Source organism: Pseudorca crassidens, chromosome 11, assembly GCF_039906515.1.
Source record: "Pseudorca crassidens isolate mPseCra1 chromosome 11, mPseCra1.hap1, whole genome shotgun sequence".
In the NCBI taxonomy this organism is placed as follows: Eukaryota; Metazoa; Chordata; class Mammalia; order Artiodactyla; family Delphinidae; genus Pseudorca; species Pseudorca crassidens.
In genome coordinates, this window is record NC_090306.1 from 15257709 (window position 1) to 15280072 (window position 22364).

At 39.2% G+C, this 22364-nt stretch overlaps 1 protein-coding gene across 18 annotated transcripts in view; it reads left to right on the plus strand.

Moving 5' to 3' along the window:
• The window catches only part of PLEKHA5 (pleckstrin homology domain containing A5), a 242584-nt gene that overhangs the window by 154025 nt on the left and 66195 nt on the right, over positions 1-22364 (plus strand). For 17 of the 18 annotated variants that reach the window (XM_067695831.1, XM_067695814.1, XM_067695812.1 and 14 more), the window contains 5 exons: positions 869-941; positions 7481-7581; positions 10639-10754; positions 15436-15903; positions 20933-21398. In XM_067695831.1, coding sequence (XP_067551932.1) covers positions 869-941; positions 7481-7581; positions 10639-10754; positions 15436-15903; positions 20933-21398 — 1224 coding nt within the window. Of the gene's footprint in view, positions 1-868; positions 942-3466; positions 3792-7480; positions 7582-10638; positions 10755-15435; positions 15904-20932; positions 21399-22364 lie in introns of those variants that run through there. The other variant, XM_067695830.1, reaches the window with a different exon arrangement.

Here is a 22364-nt window from a genome sequence, read left to right on the forward strand (position 1 = left end):
GGAGGGCGGGGGAGAGCTTTCCTTAGTGTAGCTGTCAATTTTAAGGACAGATCCCTTACTTCAGGAGATTTTTACCCATATAATTTCTTCAGTTCTAAAGGCATTTTTAGATGATAGTCACAGCTAGAAGTAAATGCACATACAAACTGACCTCTTTTTTGCCTTTGTGTGTGTGTGTGTCTCAGTCTGGGTCTGGGTCTGTGTTTCGTTTTCTCTTGTGGTTTTGCTCTAGTGCATGTGGGAAGGTAATTTTCATGAAAATTGTGATTTTGTTGGAGCTTGGCATTTTTATTACCTAAATAACTTAGAAAAAGCTGCCAAGTAGGTACTCTTTTCTGCTGGATAAGCAAAACCCAAGCTGTCTGTGTAAGAAGAAAAAAAATGTTTATGAAATGTGTTTATATGCTAAGGTTCCTTTATTCGCAGTCATTTAAAATCACATTACCTTTGGAATAATTTCAAATCACATACTTTTCTTCTTGTTGAAGATTACCATATTTATTAAATCTGGTTTTCCAGAATGCACACGCTGCTGCACAGTTACATTATTCTCATGCTAGCAGACGTGTTCAATAGAGGGGATTTCAAATTGCCTGCAAATAGGAAACCAAATCACATTGCTTCAACAGAATTCCTTTTACATGACAGTGTTACTCTACAAAGACCAGTATACTTGGGAATATCTTAATATGATACAAGTCCCTAGACAACAAACCCAAAATTTTGCTTAACGTTTTAGTTCGAGTTCTGTATAGCATATGTCAAACACACCTTGTTTTAAAAGCTTATTTTAAATAAGAAAACCAGAAATGAGTTTTAATTTTCTGAAATGAAAAAAAAAATCCTTTCATATGCTGATCTAATGCAGGACAGTACTGGCATGAAGCTATGGAAGAAACGCTGGTTCGTGCTTTCTGACCTTTGCCTCTTTTATTATAGAGGTGAGTTTACCGTAAACAATAGAATATATGTTAAGTATCAGATACTCTTTTAAAGAGAAAATATTACAAATCTTTTTGCTATTTTATTATCAACAAATAGTATCAAGAAAATCTTTTCTTTATTGACATGTAATTCTGAGTAAGGCGGAGGGACAGAAGGATATTGTGCTTCAAGCAGATTGGTCTTAGTTTTGGTCCAGTTTCTGTAATCTGATTGTGCTGAACTGATTTGTTTTGTGTGAAGAACATGTGAGTATTCACTCTATAATGTTATCCTTGAATTCAGTGCCTAATAGATGAAAAACGTTAGTTTGATGTTTGATTCTTTTTACTTGTCAGTTTTGTCAGATCTAGCCATCAGTCTGTTAGATATCCCATTCTCCCCAGCAAATGATTTTAGTGCATTAGATTAGAGACTGCCATGATGTACTAGCAAATAAGAAAAATAACATAGAATGTATTTATTATGATCCCTTCCAGCCGTTCACACACACACACACACACACACACACACACACACTTTTTTATAAAACAAAAAGACCTCCATGAAACATTGAGAAAGTTACAGAAGGGTTACAAACCAGGCTACTAATGTTGGTGGAGAAGAAATAAAGGTATTATTAAAGGCGGTCTTCATTTCTCTCTCTCTAATTTTTTTTTCTTTTTAAAATATTTATTTATTTATTTTGGGGCACAGCGGGTCTTAGTTGTGGCTCGCAGAATTTTTCCTTGCGGCACACGGGCTCTTTATTGTGGCACGCGGCCTTCTCTCTCCTTGTGGCTCAGGGGCTCCAGAGCGCGTGGGGACTCTGTAGCACGTGGGCTCTGTAGTTACAGCACGCGGGCTCAGTAGCCCGGCAGCACGTGGGATCTTAGTTCCCTGACCAGGGATCCAACCCGCATCCCCTGCGTTGGAAGGCGGATTCTTTACCACTGGACCACCAGGGAAGTCCATCTTTTATTTTTCTTCTTCTTCTTTTAATGTTTTCTGGTTAATAAGTTGTTGATTAATAACAATTTTAAGTCAGAGTCTAGAGAAGTCTCTGATCATGTGCCATGTGGATCTGTTAGATACCACAGAGCTGGTATGAACAGAGAAAGGGGTGCATAGGCTGTGCTCTCCCTAGAAATCTGCTTCAGCTACAATATAAAATCATGAATTTGGACAACCATTCCTTCTTCCCTAAAGTCTGGTTGGAAACAGTCACTAAAGAATTAGATTGTCAGTGCATGATTACTCATTTATATACCACAGAATACAATAGAATTTTAGAGCCTATTAGCAGTTTTAAAATTTACTTTGTGATTGTCCAGAAAAAGGTGTGACAAAATTCTGTGGACATCTATCAAAGCAACATGTGCATATTGACCTTCAGATTTAGAAATTACTAGAATTGTATTCATCTTTTCCCCCCACTGAATACTGTGGTTGAGAAGTACTGCTGAGTCAGAATTAACCAGACCTATAAACTTTCATTTTGTCATAGAGATGTTGGTCAGGCCGCAACTGTGGTATTATCTTTAGTTAAGTGCCAGACTTACTCTACAATTTTCCTTAAAGGTTTTCCCAGTCTTGCAGAAAGTCAGGATTTGTAACTCATACATTATTCCTAAGCTTATAATTTGTACTTTTCTCCCTTTTTCAGTACGTTTTATAGACCATTTAGAACTTTAAATAAGAACAAGAAAATGTTTGTTGCTTCTCATATAAAAATTTCTTAGTGTTAATTTGCAACAAAAAGCTCACTGAGTTCCTTGTCTTTTGCTGTTATTATTGCTCATGGAAAGGTGCTTGCTACTTGTCACCTTTATTAAAATAGAAAAACTTTTAACCTAATTTTTAAAAAGTAAAGGTGAATTCAGAAGCCATGTTGAGTATGAGATTCCATATTATTATTAACCATATGCATTTTACATTCAATGTATTTATTAATTTTAGTACAGTTCCCCAGACAGGAGGAATGTAAAAAAGAAGATATAGAAAGGAAAGGTATAACATTTAACTCACTTCCATTCTTCAGATGGTTGGAAAGAAGCATATGATACTACACTCTCACTATTTTATCAATAGGAAATGTCAGATTTTAAATAAAAACTATCAGATTTTAGTGAGATGATCATAATAGCTTGCAATTTTTGGAGTTTACTATATGCTAAGCACATAACATTATGATCTTGTCCATCTTTTCCTCACAGCCACCTGATAAGGTGGCAAATCTTATTATTCCCATTCACACGAGAGGAAACTAAGGGCAGCAAGGTCCAATTGCTGGCCTGTCTCCCCAAGCAAGTCTCAAAGCCAGGATCTGCACCCAGACTCTTCTCCTAAACACCCAGATCTCGTCTTCTCTCTCTCTCTTTTTTTTTTTTTGGCCACGCTGCACAGCTTGTGGGATCTTAGTTCCCCGACCAGGGATCGAACCCTGGCCCACGACAGTGAAAGCGTGGAGCCCTAACCACTGGACCGCCAGGGAATTCCCAATCTCGTCTTCTGTTGTACCGTGAATACAATGGCCCCATTCATTTCTTCCATATGTCTCAAAGCATTTAATATACTAACATACAGAACGTGCTGTCAGAATTTTTTGACAGGTCAGTCTGTGTTTTACGGATATGGGAAATAATTCAGAGAGAGAATAAGAGCTTTACTGTTTTTTTGCAATAGGATAGCATCCAACACCAGATGGAAGCCCAGGTTCCCACTGTTCTTTACAATATACCAGGCATATCGTGAACACTGTGATAAAGTACTGAAATTGCTCTGTTCTGTAGTCAGTCTATTGATGAAGTTTACCGTGGGACGCAATTCACTCAACGAATGTTTACTGAGCAGGACCCTCTTCGTTCCAGGTATTTTCAAAATAGCAGTGAAAGAAGGCTTCCATGAAGCTTGTCATCTAGAGAGGTCAGGGAGACAGTAGATAAACTCAGATAAATAAACAAGACCATGGTAAGTGTTTTTAGGAAAATAAGGTCATGATATGAAAAGAAGGGCATGGGGCAAGGGCCTCTATGGACCAGGGCTCTGAGCCGATGTTTTAGGTAGCAAGATCCCAATGACAAGGAGGAGGCAGAGTGAGCAGAGCATTCCAGGCCGGGGGGGAGCAACAGCGCAAAGGCTCTGTGGTAGGAAAGTGTTTGGGATGTTGAAGAAGCAGAAAGAAACCAGTGTACCAAGCAAGGAGGTTAACAGTAGGGAAAGAGATGGATGGGAGATTGCACCAGTCTTGGATTCTGTTGGAGTTTAGGTTCTGCCCAAGATACCATAAGGAAACAGCTGTGTATTTTTAAGTGTAAGAGTGATATGCTGTTGATTTACATTTCAAAAAGCTCACTCAAGCTGCTGTTAGAGAATGAGTTATAAAGGGGAAGGAAGGAAACAAGAGTTAGCAGTTACTGTGTAGAAATGATGATGGCTTTAGACTAGGGTGGTAGCTAACAGGGAGCTTTTTTTTTTTTTTTGCGGTGTGCAGACCTCTCACTGCTGTGGCCTCTTCCAGTTGTGGAGCACAAGCTCCGGACGTGCAGGCTCAGCGGCCATGGCTCACAGGCCCAGCCGCTCCGCGGCATGTGGGATCTTCCCGGCCCGGGGCATGAACCCACGTCCCCTGCGTCGGCAGGCAGACTCTCAACCACTGCACCACCAGGGAAGTCCCAGGGAGCTCTTTTGATGCACCAGACATCTTATTAGGTGGTAGGATGCAGAAATTAACAATATAAACCCCTCTCCTTATGGAACTCACAGATTAGCAGAAGGAGTCTGAGAAAAAATGTTATAGTATTCAGTTGTGTTGATGAGTGTTGACCAGGCCTGTGCAAGGAAGGGATTAGGAAAGAAGGGTGATCTTGACAAAGGACTTAGCATGTACAAAGCATGAGTGAGCATGACATATTTGTAAAATTTTACATATAGGACTTAAGGAATGAAGGTTATGTCTGAAGACGTAGCAAGAGTAAAGGCTAAAAAGTAGATCAAGGCACAAAAGGCATTTGTTTGTTATTCTAATGAATTTAAACTCCTGTCTTGAATACAAAAAATAGTATCAAGATCAAGTGTACATTTTAGAAAAATCACCGTAGCACTTGAAGCCAAGAGACCAGTTAGCAAAATATTGAAGTATTCTGGCGAGGAACGATAATGAGTAACAACATTCCGGTCTGTAAGTTACTTACCCAGCTGTGACTGTATGTATTTCTTGTCTTGTTCCCAAACGTCTTTAAAGCGAAAGAAGGAATGGGGGAATCTAAAATGTCACTTGCATCCGCTAAAATGTTGAGATTTTTATGGTTCCTGTCCCAGGTTGTGTTCCTCAGGAAGCGAGCCTTGTGATGGAGATCAGGGTGCAAGAGGCCTACTGGGGAGTGTTCTTGGTATCGGGACCTGGGCCCGGGAACGGAGGGAAGTAGGATAGGGCAGAGGGAGAAGTTAGGCTGCCGTGCAGTCTAAGAAAGGCCTGGCCGACTCTCCGTCCCCAACTAGGAGTTCGTTCTTTCTACAAACATCACTCAGTTCCTACCCTTCGCTTGGCAGTATACGAGGCCCGCTGGGTGATAGAAACTAAGACAGTTACCTAGGTAGAGTTAAGACAGTAAAAAAATGTCAGTAAGACAGTTGCCTAGGTAGACAGTTACCTAGGTAGAGAACTATAAAGAAAGCCATGATTAGGAACGTTTAAGTGATCTAGCAGGGGACTCTTCGGTTAGTCATTTGACAGATGAAGATTTTATATGCCTTCAGTTTTATGTAATAATGGCAGTAGTTACTGAACACTTAGTATGAGCTGAGTGCATTATTGCGTTCATTATGTCTGTTAAATAATTTAACCCTCACAACAAGTTCCTTAGTGGTAAGTCTTGTTTTCCTCAGTTTTGTAGTAGATGAAACTGAGATGCCCAGCATCAGTAACTTGCCCAGGATCTCAGAGCCGCTTGGAATCTGGCCAGGAAACAGTCCATGATAATCCAATGAAGTCACCCTGTGCTTATTGATGCTGCATATTCTGAAATAACTTTAGGAAAGTTATTTCCTAAAGTTCCAATTATGCAACATAGAAGAAGGTATTATTTGATAAAAAATGATCTTTTAATAAAAATGACTTCAAGCTGTTTCTGATTATATGCTTTATATAAGCATAAAGTTGGATTTAAAATTAGAATATGACTCAATTATAGAAAATTGTCATGTTCTCTATAATTGATGTCTGCTCTCTGCCTTTTTTTTTTTACCTTTTAGAATAAATCTGCACTTTTGTTCATTCTTACTTGTATTAGTGAACTGTACCTGAATGAGTACAGTATAGTAAAAGCAAAATTTTGTTCCACTGTTGTGAGAAAAGCTATAGAAATAACCTCTAATGTGACTTTTTTCTTTTGGAAGTTTTACCATATAGTCTAGAAGTGAGGGGAAAATAAATAAAATCCCTCGTTAAGTTTATAATAATAAAAAAACATGGTAAGCATAATAAAAGGAATTATTTCTCATTTATGGTTTTTCTCATTGGTGAGTTCATCAGCCTAGTGCACAGCTTTATTGACTTGTCTTTTGGGTCTCTAACAATGTACTATATGTATTTCAAGTTTCATAAACATCTCTGCCCCCAGGCAGCAAGTTAATAATGTGACTCTATACTGTGCCGAGATTAATGTTTTATCTTTTTCCTGGGTATATTTTATGTGCTTGCCTTGTAGGCCTGTAATTTATTCCCATAACTTTATTGTATATTGTAGCGACTGATTAAAAACAACCCTTCAAAGATATATGCTTAAAACGCGTATGATTTTTATAGCATAGTTTACAATAATGTATTTATGTGTATCATCATTTATTCAAAATTTTTTGAGTATCTGCTACTGTTGTTCTAAGTGTCTTCATGGAGTTACATTCCAGTGGAGAGAGAAAGATGATAAATAAAAAACTAAAACATACAGTGTATCAGCAGTAATTGGGGTGGTGGTGAGGGGAGACAGTGGTGGAGTTCCAGAAGGAGAAGAGAGGGCTTTGGGATGGGTCAGGGTGGGAAGCACTTTAAAATAGAGCAGTCAAGGAAGGCTTTATTAATGAGAAATTGAACCAAGTCTGAAGGATGTGACAAGCGAGCCGTGCATTTGTCCTAGCTTTAAAATGGTTGCACATTTATATCCTACCAGCCATGCGGGTGGATTCCTTTTATAAATTTTCTGTGTCCTCACTTATATGCTAATGTAGTTTCAGTGAATCACATGTCAAAGGGCTTTGTAGCATGCAGTCTATATGCCAAAGAAATGTATGCTGTTTTTCTGTCTAATGGACCTTTTTCTGACATGTGGGCCAATTTCGGATTTGCTTAGGATAGGGAAGCGTGTTGAAAGTAAAGCAGTATATATACTCTGCTATTTAATATTTTCTTTTAAAACCTTACAAAGAACTACCTAAACAATACATGAATTCTTCATTAATATATGAAAATCTTTTGATTTTTTGTCAAAATAAGTTTCAAGAAAATTTATTCTGTTTCATGAGAACATTTAAAATTCTAATCAGATGTTCAATTATCTCTTAGATGAGAAAGAAGAGGGTATTCTGGGAAGCATACTGTTGCCTAGTTTTCAGATAGCTATGCTTACCTCCGAGGATCACATCAATCGCAAATATGCTTTTAAGGTAAGGAAATAATCATACTTTTTTATTCTGCATTTGAATCTTGCACTGATTAAAAAGTGGATGTTGACCATGGATTATTACAAAAAGATATTTTAGTAACAGTTATTTTTATATTTAAAACATAATAGTGGTCTTCGGGTCGAGGAGGAGAGTGTCCCTTTAATTAGGCAGTATGTGCTCAAATATTTAGGGGCCAAGGGTCTTTTATGTCTCTACTTTCAAATGGTTCTAGTTAAAGCAAATATGTTAAAATGCTAATAATTGATGGCTATAGCTGTAGGTATCCTGGTGATCATTGTACTATTCCTGAAAGGTTACTGTATGTTTGAATTTTTTCATAGTAAATTTGGGGGTGGTGTGTTATTTAACATAATACATGTGCATTCATGATTTTATAGGATATTTACAAAGATATTCTTGGGTCTAAGTACTTCACGAACATCAGATAGTTTTGAGAGAATATTGCAGTTGAAACATTAAATCTATTACTAAATCTAAGCAGACCTGAGCTTCCCTCCCCTAAGTAACAATACCCACCCATCTCTGCATCTCTGTGATGTGCTGGCTTGTAGAGCACCCTCAAGTAAGAGGCCACTTGAACGCTCAGTTGGTTATTTTTGTTTTCAAAGACCATACTGCATTCTTTGCTTTATGATTATGGCTGAAATAAATTTCAGAAGTCACCTATTTTTTTTTAAATCAGTGTTAAATTAAGAACTCTGAAGGGTTTAAATTTTTCATTTTAAGGAAAAGAGGAAATACAAGGGTAACATATGCTGTTATTTAACAATGAAAATGTTTGCACCATTATAAAATTGATTCAATTTTTAATTCCTGTCCACTTTTAAAGAGTACTCAGGACTGCAGCTGATTTACAACTTTTGCCAATTAATGTGTTACATTATTAGCTATGGAGAAAAGAGAGGGAAGGGCAGGAGTGGTGGGAGGGTGATGGGTGACCTCAAGGAGAATGTAATATCTGAGCAAAGACCACTGGCTACAAGGGCAGTCGCTACCCATTTCAATAAATGTTATTAACAGTATGAACCAGAGAAATGGAATTAAGTATTTTAAGATGCTATAGCAAACTCTAAAACTGATAACTGAAAGTAATAACTTTTTAAAAGTACATTGCTCAATTTTGTGATACTAACACTGTTATTTGGGCACAGGTTTAAATTTTTTTGTTTGCTCATCAACTTGTCAAATGTTTATTGAATTTGTACTAGTCATAGGACATTTTGCTGGTTCTTAAACTCTAAAAAAACATAGATTTTTTAAAATATATAAATAGAATGTTAAAATAGCAGTAAAAGTGACCATGCGTGTTAAGTATATTGTCTCTGTAATTATTCGGTTTAATCTTGATTGGATTTTATCTGTAACGAGGATAATGATTTCTATTTCAAATTCTCTTCTCTGCCATGTTGTTTTCTCTGAATTTATGAGCCACTTTTACTACTAAGTCCGTTGGCACTGATGCTGCTGCTTTCACAGTGGTAAGTAAAAGTTATAGACAATTGTTGAACAAAACTGTGGAACTTAAAGCTAAATCGGGAACTTTGCCATCATCTTGTAAATATTCCCGTTTGACGGATCACAAACTTGGGTGTGGTTTGTTAGTGTCTTGAGTCCTGGCTACACCTGGGTCTTCTGAGCACCAGCCCAGTGTTCCTTCCATTGATCACAGATAGGGGCAGTGGTCTTCATCCATGTCTCCAAAACCCCACTCAGCCAGTCCAGTGACTCTTGGTGGTGGTTTTAATCATTTTAACAACTGGTGGCATTTGAGCTGTTTCTTTCACGTGGTTTCCGTAGATAGCGTTACATCCCTTACGTGGTCAAGTGAGATTTGTCGGTTCTGTAAGTTAATTTGCTCACTGTGTTGATTGAATTTATTTATATCCTGATTCTGAAAAAGATTCTGAAGCAGCTAATTTGCCATTGTAAGTAAAGCAGATAGATAGTCAGGATCTCTGAGTGAAGTGTGTGGCTCCAGATTTACTCCTCTCTTCTCTTTAGACTAACTCTGTGCTTAGTGCCCTTCCTTCTGCCTCATTCTATGCTGAAGTAGCTTTTGTTTCTTTTTCCTTGTCCTTCAGTGTCTACCAGGGAGCTGTCACAGGCATTCTTAAATGGAAATTAAGAATGGTTCCCCCCACAGAATTCCCCACCCTGGTCTTTGTTTTCTTTCTTACTTTTTTTTTTCCCCCTTCTTTTTTAAAGAAATTTTATTGAAGTCTAGTTGATTTAACCATGTTGTGTTAATCTGGCTTTGTTTTCTGCTCTGATGTAGCTACTGCTGCTGTCCATCTTTGCGCTGCAGGCCCAGGGCTAAGCTGAACACTCAGTGCTTGGACTTGGGTAGCTGTCCCTCAGCAGCGCCTTCTTTGTGTTGTTTTCTGTTTCTCTGGATAGAGGCAGATGGCCACCATAAAGGAAGAAACCTACTTACCAGTTATATAGGCCTCAAACCCAGTGTATTTACATTTTCACTCTGAAACTTGAGAAGAAAAGCTAAAGGGCAGTGCCATTTTGGGTCATTTATAGATCTTTTATGTTTGTGTATAGATGTCTGTAAGGATTAGTCAACATGCTTTAAACAGCAGCACCTTTTAAGGGCTAAAGGAACTGGTAACACAGGAGGGAAATGCTATGACGTACATTTCAGTGACTTGTGTTGCTGGTTGCTCTGGAACATTCTTGAATAGAGAGATGTGAATTGTAGTAAATGGAAATTGCTAGGGATGTGTGCATGGAACAGGGATGGCCAGCTGCTTCCTTTCTTACCTCTTTCCCCTCCTATACATCTTTTTTTTTTTTTTTTAAGAAAAAGAAAAATGGTAAAGTTAGGAGAAAAAAAATAATATGTATGTATTTTTCAATATTGAATTGTATTTTTCTTAAGTCCCTTATTTCTATATCGGTATGTAAGACAAGTCTGCTTTCTTTGAAATTGTATAGTAATGATCTGTGTAGAGAGCCACCGAACTTTCTTTCTTTTCCTTTTACAGATACCATATTTCTATTTAAAATGATCGTGCCATTTTCAATCAGGCAGCCCATCCAAACATGCGGACCTATTATTTCTGCACTGACACAGGAAAGGAAATGGAGTTGTGGATGAAAGCCATGTTAGATGCTGCCCTGGTACAGACAGAACCTGTGAAAAGGTAAAGGCTTGTAGGGAAAATAATGGTGATTTCCACTTACATTTTATTCCATGCCTTGCAAGTATGTCATTATCATAGTACATATCATTTTAGTAGTCATGATATGAAACCACTTCTTCCTCAGAAAGCAAGGATTAATTCATGTTTTATATTAAACTAGTACACCTTTAGTTAGTTTGAAAACCACCTGCATTTTTATTCCACCTTCCCTCTTTATTCATTTTCACCTATCAGTGTACTGAGGTGAATGCAGAATCCTAACATTCCAACTGAACGTTCTTTCTTCTTACAGAATTACCTTTAATTTCCGGTAAGTATATTTTCAATTGCTATCTTAAAAGTACACAAGACAGTGTTTTTTAAGGTTCTGAATCTTAGAAGGGAATTTATATTCATGAAGTTAATTTCATTGTGTTTTTATATTATGTTGGATGTTTTTCAAGTTTAATAAATTAAAATAAAATTTTTTGATGAGTTTCATTTCTTTGGCATTTCTGGGTTAATTCTGATTGTTTTATGATGAATGTCTCCAGAAAATAGTTTATCAAGCATTTAGATTATTTCTAAATATATCTACTTCTTGATGAATTCTACCTTCTTTCTTTTAAAACTCCAGGGCTTAGATTCTTCAGTAATATAAATATGTACTGTTAAAATTGATCTAAGTGTGATTTTTTCCCCTGCTTTAACATATGAATCATTTTAATATTTGACTATATTAAGAACTAATGAGGGCTTCCCTGGTGGCGCAGTGGTTGAGAGTCCGCCTGCCGATGCAGGGGACACGGGTTCGTGCCCTGGTCCGGGAAGATCCCACATGCCGCAGAGCGGCTGGGCCCGTGAGCCACGGTCGCTGAGCCTGCGCGTCCGGAGCCTGTGCTCTGCAACGGGAGAGGCCACAACAGTGAGAGGCCTGTGTACCACAAAAAAAAAAAAAAAAAAAAAAACTAGTGAGAGGAAATCTCTTTCTAAAATATGTAAATAGCAGCTGAATAATGGGCTTACAACATTTTTGTTATATATTCCTATAATTTGAAGAAAGATCTATGATACAGTTAAATTTTTCTTCCAGTCAGCAACAATTGAGCGCATATCTCATATAAGGAAGATCGCTAACTTGCAAATTTGATCTTTTTGCTCTCTTCTCAGGAAATTATATGATTGTTACATTGTAAATCTCTTTTTTTTTTAAAGTGTACCTGTTAATAAAGTCTTTTGACTGTGTTGGTTAAAAGACTCAAATTGGGGCTTCCCTGGTGGCACAGTGGTTGGGAGTCCGCCTGCCGATGCAGGGGACGCGGGTTCGTGCCCCAGTCCGGGAAGATCCCACATGCCACGGAGCGGCTGGGCCCGTGAGCCATGGCCGCTGAGCCTGTGCGTCCGGAGCCTGTGCTCCACAACGGGAGAGTCCACAACAGTGAGAGGCCCACGTACCGCAAAAAAAAAAAAAAAAAGACTCAAGTTGATGCTATATAAGTAAATTTGTGTTTATTTTTTAAAGTATCTATTCCAAATTAACTAATCACTAGTAATTAGAGCTAGGGAAAAGTATGGAGAAAAAAAGGAAAGAAGGTCCAGGGTTGAACTCTGGGACACCTATTTTTAAGAGTAACCACCTTGGGGCTTCCCTGGTGGCGCAGTGGTTGAGAATCCGCCTGCCAATGCAGGGGACACGGGTTTGAGCCCTGGTCCGGGAAGATCCCACATGCCACAGAGCAACTAAACCCGTGCACCACAACTACTGAAGCCCATGAGCCACAACTACTAAATTCCGCGCTCCTAGAGCCCGTGCTTCGCAACAAGAGAAGCCACTGCAGTGAGAAGCCTGCACGCTGCAGTGAAGAATAACCCCCGCTTGGCACAACTACTGAGCCTGTGCTTTAGAGCCCGTGCGCCGCAACTACTGAAGCCCATGAGCCACAACTAGTGAGCCCACGAGCCACAACTACTGAAGCCCACGTGCCTAGAGCCCGTGCTCCGCAACAAGAGAAGCCACCGCAATGAGAAGCCGGCGCACTGCAACAAAGAGTAGCCCCCACTCCCTGCAACTAGAGAAAGCCTGTGTGCAGCAACGAAGACCCAGTGCAGCCAAAAATTAATTAATTAATTAATTTTAAAAAAAGAGAGAGTAACCACCTCAACCGTATACATTTTCTGGGTTGAGAGCTAATAAAAGGAAAATCTGCTTTTGGAATTCCATGTGTAAAAGCGACCTGAATGGATGTAAAAATGACGTGATTATGATTGACAGCTAGAGAAAATTTGTAGGTGAAAAAAATTCATTGAAAATCTTAAGATAATATTAAGAGTAGAATTTTCAGGGAATTGTTTAGAATACAGAAATCAATATAATAATTAAGATATATGATTGCCAGGTAATTTCAGTATTGTGTGTTCACTTATCCCAGAATTTCAACTTCCATTTTCTTTTCTTGTATTTTCCACTCTAAAAACTAATAATTACTCATAATTTATGGTGATAAAGATGATATTCAATATTTTGTTTTGACTGTGACAACTATTCGTTGATTATGTGCTCACAGCAATTTTTAGCCAGTTGTGTTGATATAATTTGCCCTATTAGCCAGGAATTGTTGAATACCACCTAATGGCCCAACCTGGTGTCAGTCGCCATTATCCTCTAGAAATTATGTCCTTTATTCTACTTCTAGCTCTCAGCATTTTTATTCTGCCTTGGTAGTCTTAATCATTCAATATGAAGGTACCTAATTACTATGCTATTTCACTTCATAAGATGGGGAGATTTTGTTTACTTGGTTTTAAGGTATTGGGCTCTTTTTCCCGTGTGGCCAGAATACTTACAAATGTTTATCACGGCATATCACCTAAGAGATAGAACATCCAATTTTTAACTAGATAGTTCATTTCTTCTAAATTTATAAAGTATTTAACCTATGAATTACAATGTCATTGTCCCCGAGTGTGCAGAACCTTGATGGCATTAAAAAATCTAAGCATAATATACATTCTCTGAATAATTTCCATCTCTGGGCCCATTATTTTCATTTTCTATATTTGCATGTATTTTCTGCAGTAACTTAAATGTCACTTTTTAAAATTGGATCACAAGTTTTACATTATTTATGTTATCTTAGCATACATTTCTGAATCAGTTTTGGTTCCACTTAGAGAAAAGTCAGCATGTGTCTTTTTTGATTACATCTCTTAAATCTCTGAGAAAAAAATTGAGGAAAAACTCATTGCAGTTCTAATTTAAAATAATAGCTTTTGGTAGACAAGAGGTAACTGGTTTTAAAAAACCTTTTCAGATATTTGGTATTCAATGTTAAAAAATCCTCCCCACCCCTGAATTTAGCACGGATAAATGTGCTTTTAGTATAGATCTTCTCTGACTCTTATCTTTCAAGGGAAAGAAGCTCTATAGCATATCTTAGTAAACTTTAACAGTGTCTGATATTCCTTCCAACCTGGAAGCTATGAGTTTTATCTAACATAAATATATGGATAGTCCATACTCCAAAGAAAATAGTCACATTTCCTTTTATTTTTTTCTCACTGATTGTATTCCTAACGAGCTATCTCTGTATAGCTCTATAGGATATGTATAGATTATGTATTTTCTACACATCACTGAAACTGGCAGCAATAGCACACTGAGGATCCAATAGGAGCATTATTATGTATTGAAATGTGCAAGGTTGGCCAGTTCCCGAGAGGGGCCTCCCTGGTGTGGTATGATCTTGGCAATTTTGTGCAGGTTCAGACACTCAGCTTGGTCTTGTCAGATCCTGGAAGTGATTGGTCTCAGGGAAGCTGATTCTCATCAACAAGACCCAGATACAGCAGCTGGCATGGTGAGCAGTAAAACTGCCCAGTGGCCCAGGCACATACTGCTGAGCAGCCCATTCTTCCTGCAGTGATGTGGACACGAGATGCCAGATTCGAATCCACAATTGCTTGATGAGATGGAATGGTAGTGGTAATAGAGTCCGTGGCAGCCACTGACTTACTCATCTAGTCCTCACAACAATCTTGTCTCCTTGGTGCTACAATTTTCCCCATTCACCACAGGGAAGATTGAGGCTTGGTCAGTTTCTGCACCTTGCCCAAAACGCAGCTCGTAAGAGGTAGAGCTGTCAGCTGAGCACATGCAGTCTGGCTCCAAGAGCTCTTACCTGAAACTCAGGTCCTCTTGAACATAGACACAGAGAGTTAATCAGTCGTAGGGTTCAGATCTTTGATAGCATCAGAATGTAATTTCCGTTGCCACAAACCAGAGTCATGTTTGTCTCCTGGTGAGTTAACCCTCCTGGCTGGAAACCATGTTATTTCAAATGACTAGTTACTGTGGTCTTTTAAGTGTGGATTTTTGTGGTTTCACTGTCAAAGGGCAATCTTATTTGCTTTCTTTCCAGATTTCTAATGGCGGGGACACTCATCACTTTTTTTCCTCTAGTGCTTTATACGCTGTATATTTTAGGTTTAATTTTTTTTCCTCTTTCTGTTTATACATTCTGGTTTCGTACTTGAGTTTTCATACTACAATACTGGGGATTTGTGCAGACTTCTCTGTGACCATTTCGGGGTTTTTTTTTTTGGTAAAGTCGAAGGTAATTTTATGTTTTTCCTAGATTGAATCCCAGAAATAACATGTGCATTACTTCATCTGATTTACTCTGGCTTTCTTCTCTGATTTCAGAGTGGATAAGATTACATCTGAGAATGCACCAACTAAAGAAATCAATAACTTTCCCAACCATAGAGTGCTAATTAAACCAGAGGTCCAAAATAACCAGAAAAACAAGGAAATGAGCAAAAATGAAGAAAAAAAGGCATTAGAAGCTGAAAGATATGGATTTCAGAAGGATGGCCAAGATAGACCTTTAACAAAAATTAGTAGTGTAAAATTGAATTCTCTGTCGTCTGAATATGAGAGCGGGTCAACGTGCCCGGGTCAGACTGGACACTACAGGCCAGTCAATGTGAATAGTTCAGAGAACAAAACGGTCAATGTTAGCCTGGCAGACCTTAGAGGTGGAAGTCACCCAAATACAGGGCCCTTACACACAGAGGCTGATCGAGTCATACAGAGAACGAATTCAATGCAACAGCTGGAACAGTGGATTAAAATCCAGAAGGGGAGAGGTCATGAAGAAGAAACCAGGGGGTAAGTGTCTTGTTATGTTCACAAGAAACCTTGTGAACCCAGGTTTCTTTCCTGTTATGTTGGTGGGAGACTGATTTCTGAGATACCAATTCAAAGTATTGAGTTCAAATTGCGTTTGAGATATTACAGCTTCATTACTCATCTTTTTTTGATGGTAATCAGATATCAGTGTTTTTTCTCTGCCTCTCAGTGTTCTGTCACCCAACTTTACTAATAGCAAGGAGTCATCCTCCCTGGCCCAGCACAAGAGAAGGCATAGGCTGTGGGTACAGATCATGTTTGTTTGGGATGAGGAAAGTCGCAAGACCTAGCCTCACCCCTCTACATGCACACGTGCGTGCACGCGTACACACACACGCGCACACACACACTTACACACACTGAGAGAACTTGTCTTCACTCTCCCCACCGCCCTGCTGGTTTCCACTAGTAGCTTCTGCAGCTTGATGTAATACAAAGCTCTCCTGAGACATGTAACGTGGAGACCAGAAAGGCTTAGGCTCTCTAGTTCTCAGTCTCATTCCTTGGCTTTCTTAAACTCATAATGCACATGGCCAAGTATTATATTTATTCATCTAAGCATTTATTCATTCATGTACACATTTGTTCTTTCATATACTTATAGTACAACTACTCTATGGTAATCGTGGGGCCAGAAAGTGAAATACTGAAAAGATATAGTCCAGATTTCTCACAAAGGTTCTTAGTCCAGTAGAGGAGAAAGTTAAACAAACAGGTACAGTATATGGTGATAAATACAGTGATGGAAGAACAGGATGCTGTAAGAAGATGTTTCAGGGACAACCAACACAACCTAAGTGTTCAGGAAAACCTCTTTGGAGGAAGTGAAATATGGGGCAAGATATGAAGGATGGTATGCTTATCTTGGTTTACATATGCAAAACTGATAGAGCTGGGAAAGGACTCCGAAGACATGAGTCTGGCTTAGGCACAACTGCTGTGATGATGGATGGGAAGCGAGGCTGGAGAGAGAAGCCAGAGGAGATGTATGCAGATTGGTGTTTCAGCAGTATCATCCCTGCCGCAGAATCTGGAGAATGAATTGGAGAAAGTTCAGAAACTATTGGCATGAGTGAAATGAGGAGAGGAAGGGGATGTATTCACGATATAATTGACAGGGCTAGTTGGGTGCTTGGATGTGCTTGATCGCAAACTGGTCTCACTCAAGTCTAATTTGAGCGGCTGGGGGAAATCAAGAATGACGCCCTGCTTTTTGGTCTGGTCATCAAGCGTTGTCCGGTGCCTTTCCCTGCATAGAGAAGGTTTGGGAAGAGAGAAGGTAATGAGTGATTGGACAGGTTAGATCTGAGGTGCCTGCAGTCTGTATCTCCAGAGAGAGATCTGGGCTTGAATAAGATTTGGGGTGTCATCATTATATCAGATATGCTTAAAGGTAAGGATGAAAATCAGAAAGAACATTTACATTTAATGGGGAAAAAAAGGATGGTGGGCCTGCAGAGGAGACCGAAAATAAGGGCTAGAGGAAACGGAGGAAAAGCAGGTGATTGTGGTTGAGAAAAAATGTTGTGTTGTTAGGTGGGAAGCTGGTGATGCAAGATTTATAACGTACTTTAATGAACTAACATAGTAAAATTAACTGAAGACTTACTGTAACTCTTACCTCTCGATAGTAGGAAACCAGAAAACAACGAGTTACTAATGTTTTGGTTAAAAGGAGATGAACTTTTGTAATAGTGGAATGTCCTTCCGGTCTGGGTGGCTGTCTGCCCGTCTCTTCTCTAAGGAGTGCAGCTCAGCCAGGGCTGCAAAACCCGACTCCCGTGATTCAGTTGCTCACTTCCGTTTTCTTCTCCTCCACCCTTGGTGCTCACTTTTCTAATTTTCTCAAGGGACAAATTGTGAGAAACAGTTGCTGTTTCAAAACTAAAATTTGATTAGAAGAAAAGCCAGAGGTAGTTCTGGGCGGTGAGGGGGAAGAAAGGATGTTTGAAAGTACTTATAAAGGATGTTTGAAAGTACTTACTTACAAAGGTAATTGTTTTCAGGGAAACAATAATAAAAATCCCAGCCAGAAGATTTGCTGCATCTCTACCCAGCAAATTAAATCTCACTTCTCAATAAAAGCACTTTTCCTCAAATAAAATCATACTTTCTTAAGGTTGAATGGGTATAGTTAAAGGGGTTCAGTATCTGGAAGTTAATTTTTTTTTAATTGTTGAGCATAAGTATTAGTTTTCAAGCACTTGTTAAAGCCCTTGGTTGAGTATAATTAACACACATAAAGGCTCTTTATTTTGACTGCAGACCTTCAGCAGCTTCTGAAGGCTAGTCTTAGGTTATTTTGAGCTAAAGTTTTCTCCACGTTGCTCCTCCAGCTTCAGCTTCACTGACTGGAGTCCAGTTTGGATCACTGAAATAGATCATCTACATTATCATATGAACTTCGTGCTTAAGAAACAGTTGCGAGGTTTTATAATGAAATAATTTTTATTGGTGGGAAGAAGCATGATAGTAATACATGGTATAATTGGTTTTGTGAAACTTTATGAAAGGCTGGCTTTTATTCCTAAAGTTCTGGTAGAAAGAATAGAGGTTTAATATGTAGTCATACAGTAGATGCCTGCATCTGTGAGCAGAGCCTGAAAGTTTCTTTGTGAGTAGCGGGCACCGTTCAGATGCCGGGAGCCTAAGCCATTGTTCCGCGTGGCAGAATCACAGGTCAGGGTTTTCATGGTGTTTGACAGGCAACTGCTGATGAATGGAGCACTAAACCTGATGAAGGCACTTACAAAGTTCGTTTCTTAAGCTTTCACTTAAAAGTAAATCACACTTTGCTTAATTTGAATTTCTTTGGGGAAAACCACTGAAGGAGAATGTAGTTTTTTTTTAAAAAAGAGGTCTCAAAATGGTAGAAAGTATATGGGATAAAAATAAATATACTTGATGACAACCAGATTTTCCATTAAAATTCTCCGAAAGGAGTTCGAAAGATGGCAGAAGAGCCTTTTATACTCTGTGATCCCTAATTAGCCAGACTTGGTAGGAAAATAGCCTGTTGTTAATGATCACATGATAAGTGTTCAACTTCAATATCCATCTCTGCCACAGGTTCCAGCTCACGTGTTACGAATGCTTGGGTTTCGTGTAATCAGATTTTCTGAACTGGAATTTAAACATTAGTCCACAGGCAGTTTTTCATGTATTTTAGATCGAAAATGTGTGTCCCCTCTTTATGTGATTATATATGATCTTTTTACAGATTTCCAAATAGGGCATAAAGTTAATATTATTTATGTTCTCAGTATATGCTTCTATGATATAGTTCTATGCCTAATCCAGAGCTTCTTGCACAGCAAGGTCTCTATAATATTTCTTGAGTTTATGAATGGCCAAATAAACCAAGGTATATTGGGGTACGTTGCTTGAGTGCTAGGGCAGAATTTCTTGGATGGAATCATCTTCTCCCTGTCTGACACGCTTCCTAAGCATATAGCTGTGGGGTTGCCAGCTCTGGACTTTTTCCAGTTTCTGGCTTAACGGAGAAGGTAGGAATAGGAAGGGAGACCAAGCAGGGGAAAATTAGGAAATGTACGTGAAGAGAAAGCAGCAAAAAATTAAACTCTTTCTACTGCTTATATCAGAGCATTATTGGGTACTTGTCTCCCTCACTTCAGCCCAAAAGTCATCAGATGGTTGGCCCCTGTGTAGTGGTTCTTGGGATGGAGGTATGGGAGGGAGGGTGACGGGGATAAATTTTGAGCAAGCCTGTTTTAAATCAAGACATTGAAAAGCTGAGGGATGATCAGCGTGATGAAGGAAATTCAATTCAGGGGAATGGTTGAAGAAATTGGAAGTATTTCAAGTACAATATAAGACATGGGATTTTAGAGTTGTAAGACCACTCTGTGATCAAATCATCTGCTAGATGAGAAAGCCGAATCCCAAAACGTTTCAGTTGGCCAGATATCAGTAGCATGTGAAGGACTCTAGCACTTTTAAGATTATGCCCTTCCTTATTTAGGGGTATCGTTTTATCTTTAAGTATATCATTGCAATAGAATAGTAAAGTTTTTTTAAAAATAATTTTCATACTTTTGGCACAAATTTTAAAACAAAGTTGATAACCCCAAGTATTAAAAGGAGTATGATCTCTCGGTCTTCGCCACACACACACTTGAACATTCTCTCAGTCCCAGAGGTGTAACTTTTCTAAGGTCTCCGCACTTAGTGCGAAAGCAAGAATGAAAGCTTGGCCCTCCTGGTTTTTGATCAACTGCTTTTTCCCACTTGACTAATGATGAAGTTCACTAATATTAAAACATTGTAAAATTCCGGAGATTTGCAGTTTTGTATCTGAAATATTATACTGGAAGTATTTTGTCTTTAAATAATTAAATTTTGAGCTTTGGCTTCAAGTCATTTTTATTTCTCAAATTAAGAAAAGTTATCAAGGGAAATTATTCCTTCAAGCCACAAATGTACTGATTGATGTACTTCTTCCCATAAACAGTCATGCTCTCAGAAGGCCATGGTACAGTAGAGCATCACCACCTGCAGTCCTTCATTTCCTGTCTTCACACTCTTAGGCACAACTCAAAAACTCTAGTGTTCCATCCACACGCAGAAACCCTATTTAACTATTCTGGTGAGATGTGTGAAGATGAGATTCTAGGAGTTTATTTATATAAAAACAAATAAGATATGAGGACAGACTTGAGATGAGATCTTGAACATTCTTATTTCTGAAAAAAGTTTAATACTCTTCTTTCTTGCAATAAAACTGTACCTTGTGTGGAACTAATAGTCTTTTATGTGAGTGACATAGATGCTGTTCACTTAATATATTAAATCCATTGAACTGAATTTCATAAAAAGGTTAAAATCTGTTCATTAATCACTTGTACCCTGTATAATACTTTGGTCTTTAAAAAAAATAAGTCCTAAGTATATATTTTACCTACCAAGAGGAAAAAAAATTTTACTCTAATTTAGAATCTGGGAAACAACTCTCCTTCATTTTTACTTTCCAATTGTTCTTTTATTTCAGAGTAATCTCTTACCAAACATTACCAAGAAATATGCCAAGCCACAGAACCCATATCGTGGCCCGCTACCCTGAAGGCTATAGAACACTCCCAAGAAACAGCAAGACCCGGCCGGAAAGTATCTGCAGCGTAACTCCTTCTGTTCACGACAAGACAGCTGGGCCTGCTGCCGAAGAGAAGCGGAGATCCATGAGAGATGACACCATGTGGCAGCTTTATGAGTGGCAGCAGCGTCAGTTTTATAACAAGCAGGGCACCCTCCCTCGCCATGGCACCCTGACCAGTCCTAAAACCATGGTTAATATTTCTGACCAGACAATGCACTCCATCCCCACATCACCTTCCCACGGCTCCATAGCTGCTTATCAGGGCTACTCCCCTCAGCGAACCTACAGATCAGAAGTGTCTTCACCAATTCAGAGGGGAGATGTGACGATAGACCGCAGGCACCGGGCCCATCACCCCAAGGTAAGACGTCTGTTCATCCAGGCTTCACTGCTCCTCCAAGGATGCTGCGTTTTACTTCTAGTACACGTCTCTCTTTCTCTGAATGGGAGAGACAAGAACATGGGGAGGAGGTAGGCAAGGCCAGCTCTTTTTTTGTTTTAAAAATTAAGGAAGAGTATTCTGCAGTGTCAGAATCTCATGTAGAAAACCTAAGCTTGCAATGCTTCATCCCTCAGGAGCAGCTCTTTGGAACAGATGCATTATGTATTCTTCCCTGCTTGATAGCATGTCTCATCAGCTTTCTCTGTAGGGTAAGACCACACATATTTTGATTGGCCCCTCATACACTCGAATTCTACGCCCACCCTCTTCTAGCATCCCTGCACTCTTGTGTCAGGCCCTTCATGTTCTTTGCTAAGATAAAAGTGCTAACCTTAGGACTTTCCTGGTGGCGCAGTGGTTAAGAATCCGCCTGCCAGTGCAGGCGACCCAGGTTCCAGCCCTGGTCGAGGAAGATCCCACATGCTGCGGAGCAACTAAGCCCGTGCGCCACAGCTACTGTGCTCTAGAGCCCGCCAGCCACACTGCTGAGACTGCGTGCTGCAACTACTGAAGCCCGTGCACCTAGAACCTGTGCTCTGCAACAAGAGAAGCCTGCGCACCGCAACGAATGGTAGCCCCCGCTTGCTGCAACTAGAGAAAAGCCCGCGCGAACGAAGACCCAACACAGCCAAAAATGAAATAGATAAATTAATTAATTTTTTTTTAAAAAAAGTGCTAATCATATCTTCTAACCAGCGGAAGATATGGCATATTGAAATACTCCTCAGGTGCCCAATTGCATATTAAAGTAACAATGCTTACTGATATATATACTTTTTTTTGCTCAGCGGCCATGGCTCACGGGCCCAGCCGCTCTGCAGCATGTGGGATCTTCCCGGACCGGGGCACAAGCCCGCGTCCCCTGCATCGGCAGGCGGACTCTCA